At 36.6% G+C, this 4275-nt stretch overlaps 1 protein-coding gene across 3 annotated transcripts in view; it reads right to left on the minus strand.

Annotated features, from left to right (window-relative positions):
• Positions 1-6: 6 nt before the first annotated feature.
• The window catches only part of LOC109914422 (guanine nucleotide-binding protein G(q) subunit alpha), a 99120-nt gene continuing 94851 nt past the window's right edge, over positions 7-4275 (minus strand). For all 3 annotated transcript variants that reach the window (XM_020514012.2, XM_048613959.1, XM_048613958.1), the window contains exon 7: positions 7-3072. In XM_020514012.2, coding sequence (XP_020369601.1) covers positions 2882-3072 — 191 coding nt within the window. In that variant the 3' untranslated portion in view covers positions 7-2881. The remainder of the gene's footprint in view (positions 3073-4275) is intronic.

Below are 4275 nucleotides of genomic sequence, written 5' to 3' on the forward strand. Positions count from 1 at the left end.
TATATTTACTGGCAAAAAAAAAAAATCAATGATTAGGTAAGGCACTCTCTACTTTACTTCATTGCCACAGAATTCAACACAGATAGACACTGGCTTTTCTCTCCCCCAGACAATTTCCACATGTTCATTTTAAAGGTTATTTTCCTCTAATTGAGCAAACTTAGGTATTCACAAAGTCTAGTCCTGTCAAAATTTCCAAGGCCTTTCATGTAAACTTAAGAGTAAGGAAACCTAAAGCCACATATCCATTTTTGTTTAGTAAAACAATGGCATTTAGTTTTTTATATCATATTTTTGCAGGATACTGGAGTGTTTAGCAATGGTATGTAGTGTACAGAATATTTGGCTGTTTTAGCAGCAGCGTAATGGACTAGAGACAAATAAGACTTAGCAAAAACAATCAGAATTCCCTTCTAACATCAGCCTTACCTGACAGTGAAGGTGTTTTAAATGAAATCAAATGTTTATGGCAGGTACTATTCCCATAAGAACGAACTCTGGAAATAATTTTTGCAAAGAGCTCTATCAATGTTGTTTTGGAATTTTCATATTCCTTAGATTTTCTAAGGGTAGGCCTACAAGATGTGACAAGGAAAGCCAAGTTAAACGATGCCCTATTTATACTCTATATGCATCTGCTCCGATATGGCGTACTTCTAATTTTAAAATACCCTTCGCAAAAAAGGGGATTGAACTTATAGTGACTGTATTTATAATGAATGCAAATCATAATACTCACCAAAAATAATGAGTAATATAAACATAATTGTGTTACTAGATTTGACAGTCAAGTACTAATCATATTTAATAAAGATGAATTAATATTATGGGTAGGAATGACAGGTTCTTGCTGCCACCTGTTTTAGCACAGATCTGCCAATCAAAACCTTTAGCACCTGTCTGCTCTTCCATTCAATATAAATAAACTATTATGTAGACATGACAAACATTTTGAAACCAAATAACTCACTCACCATTACATTTAATTGTATCAAATTCACAGCTGACAAAAATCACAATTTCAACCACATTTGAAATAATGTCTACAATTTGAGATTAACTTAGTTCTGAATCAATCTGGAATTCCATTATTACAAAATAAAACAAATCAATTAACTAAGGTTATATTTTTGAACTGTGATACTTGAAAAAGCACTTTAGATTATAGTCAAACAGCAAAATGCTGCATCTTTTAACAATTGCTGCTCTACCTCATCCTAGTCTTCTTTAACATATCCCAGTTGTTTTAGTGTAATTAAAAACTATTCAGTACTAACTCAATTATGATAATTTTGGATATGAAGCCCTTTTTGGTGCCAAATACCTGGAGCAATGACAGGGCACCTCCTGCTGGTGAAGTCAGTAGCTACAATAAAAGGCATCATTAAGGAGTATACATGAAGTATACTGGATAGATGGCAGCATAATGATTTGAATGCAGGACAAATATGCATGACCAACTACATTAAAAGAAAAAAAGAAAACCCACAGGCATCAGCTTCTTTTTTAGATGCCATTTCTGCCCAACCATAGTATTTAAATCACTACTGTGTGATGTAGCAATTTTACCAGAAAGGCTGCCTACAACTTTTAACATTACAAAGTAGTCCTGAAATTTGTTTGGTGAGGTCAAACCTTCTCAATTTAAGGTACAATATATTTATGGCACTGTGCAGCATATATAAAAGCCATCCTTTCACTTTTGTACAGAGAAATCACACAAATTAAGAGCTGTGTAGTGCAACTTTCTTGGCACCTGCATTCCTATAAAACACAGACAGAGGTCTTCTTTTCAAACAGGCCTGATATCATACCTATGTTTTAAAAAAAATCTGTAAAAGTACCTGACCACATAAAACTAACTTGCTATTAAAAACTTTCAAGGTTAAAACCCCTCATCTGACAAAAAAAAGCATAAACTGTCAACTTTAGTTTAGCAAGTCACCCTAAAAAAGACTCCACAACTTGCCACTGTAGTGTACAGCAGTAAAAAAAAAATCGAAGTTTGGCAACAGCTAAGTATCTGTAAACCAACTCGTACAGAAACATTCTAATCTGAAATCAAGCCTAAGTATACTGGTCCATAAATTAGATAAATACACTTATTTCTTTATACTAGATTGGCTTCATTTGTTTGCCAAGTAATCATTATTTCCACATCTCAGGTTTCTAAGTACTTAAGCAAATTCCACCCCCCTCCCATTTCCCATGATATTTGCTCAACCTGCTATTGCTTAGTGAGCTCCCATCTTTGTAGTCCATGGCTGAAATACAGCAAGTAGCAAACTATATGTATAACATCAATAATTTACTTTTTAAAAAAAATCAAAAAATAAATCACAGTATCAATACGTTCTCATTGATCAGAAAAAAAAACAAATAAACCAGAAACAGTACATCAATTATGCAAGTGATGGCTTGGTTTCGGTCAGACAGAGCCCTGAAACATCACCACTGTGCATCACAGAGCATATCTGTGATCAGACAGCAGAAGGCCAGCAAAACAAAGAGCAGAAAGAGGGGATGGCATTGCATTTTGATTTTGCAAGTGGAATAACACCTGCTATTCTTCATTTGAACAAGCATTAAAGAGATTGTAGCTCAAGCCAACTATCTGTTATACAGCTAGTTATTAAGTGACATTTGAAAACATGGAAATGTAGATTGGCACCCAAAAAGATGCACATTAAAAAGGTGTCTCCCTGCCCCTCCCCAACCCTGCATTGAATAAAACCATTTTTTGTTTTAAAAGAAGCTACAACTCTGTGGACACACACAGACAAGAATCCAGGATGACAATTAGCAGTTTGCAAACTTCACAGATCATAACAATTGCGGTCATTATGGTTTAAATTTTCTTTTCTCCTTTTCATTGGTCTGATCAGACCAAATTGTACTCCTTCAGGTTCAGCTGCAGAATTGTATCTTTAACAGCTGCAAAGACAAAACGGATGTTCTCTGTGTCTGTGGCACATGTGAAGTGAGAGTAGATGATTTTGTCACTATCTGGATTCAGGTCAACAAACATCTTCAAAATGAATTCTCGGGCAGCTTGCGCATCTCTCTGCGGACCTATAAAACACAGACAAACGGCAACTGTCTTTCCTTTTTGGCCACAAGTAGAAGAAAATAGAATTGTATTATTCTGAAGTATTACATACTTAACACTGTAATGCCCAGTAAGCAACCAATACTTTCTTAACGCAAAGCAATGTCATCTCAACAAAATTACTGCTCAATTATGTTGCAGTTCAAATTGTGGAAAGCTGAGCCTGAAAGCTGTTTTCCCCATTTATTTTGTAATATGCAGCTTGCCTTCCAACACATCAGCATACCTTGAGACCTGCCACTTCATGCATTTGCAAACTAGCTATGTGGGAGATTACGGCACAAGAGAAGATGTAGAAGCAGTATTGGCACAGACAGCATCATAACATGCATGTTTGACAATGCCAGCAAAGCAGTTTGCCTACTGACCCAAAAGTCATGTTGTCAAAAAAAACCCAATAGGAAACAAATCATTTTTGCTGTTGGCAAGTAGATTCTGATTTGTTGAGAGACAGCCCCCATGAAATGAACCAGAAAATGGCTATCACCTACTCCCATGCATTGGAACAGGTGCAGTGCAGATTTACATCATTTTTTCAGATTGCCAACAACAGGTCCTGCGGATTAGTGTATGAAGTCTCCAGTATATTTAAGCAGACCATACTGCAAGTCCAACTGATGGTCCTACAGTTATTTTCCGCATCATGCCTCACATACTCAGGATTATGGAACAAATGATGTCCAATTGCAGAATGACATTTACTGTTGGACAATGTTGAGAGTTTCCATGAAGGAGCTGGTTTAGGTACGGCCAACACCTTGTATTGCCCCCAACAGCAAAAGTGATTTGCTATTTGATATGATATGCCTGTCTTTAGAATACATGACACACTTATCTGGGATCACACCAGCACTGAAAATACACATTTGTGTATTGGGCAGAATTCCTTATTTTATTGGCTTGACAGTAGCATTCGTTAATGCTAACATTACTCATGTTATTACTGCCTGGTGGGAGCAAGAAACAGCTTCACCTGTTGCTGAAACTTTTAAGATACCTTATCTTTGCAGGGTATCTTGAGGGAGACTGCACTTTCCAGGGCCATTCATTATTCTGTGCAAAACAGAAGTGATCCAATCATAGACAGTAGGAACTGCAGATGCTGGAGAATCTGAGACAACAAGGCGTAAGGCTGGATGAACACAGCAGGCCAAGCAGCATCATAG

This window comes from Rhincodon typus, chromosome 29 (genome assembly GCF_021869965.1).
Source record: "Rhincodon typus isolate 14 chromosome 29, sRhiTyp1.1, whole genome shotgun sequence".
Lineage (NCBI taxonomy): Eukaryota > Metazoa > Chordata > Chondrichthyes > Orectolobiformes > Rhincodontidae > Rhincodon > Rhincodon typus.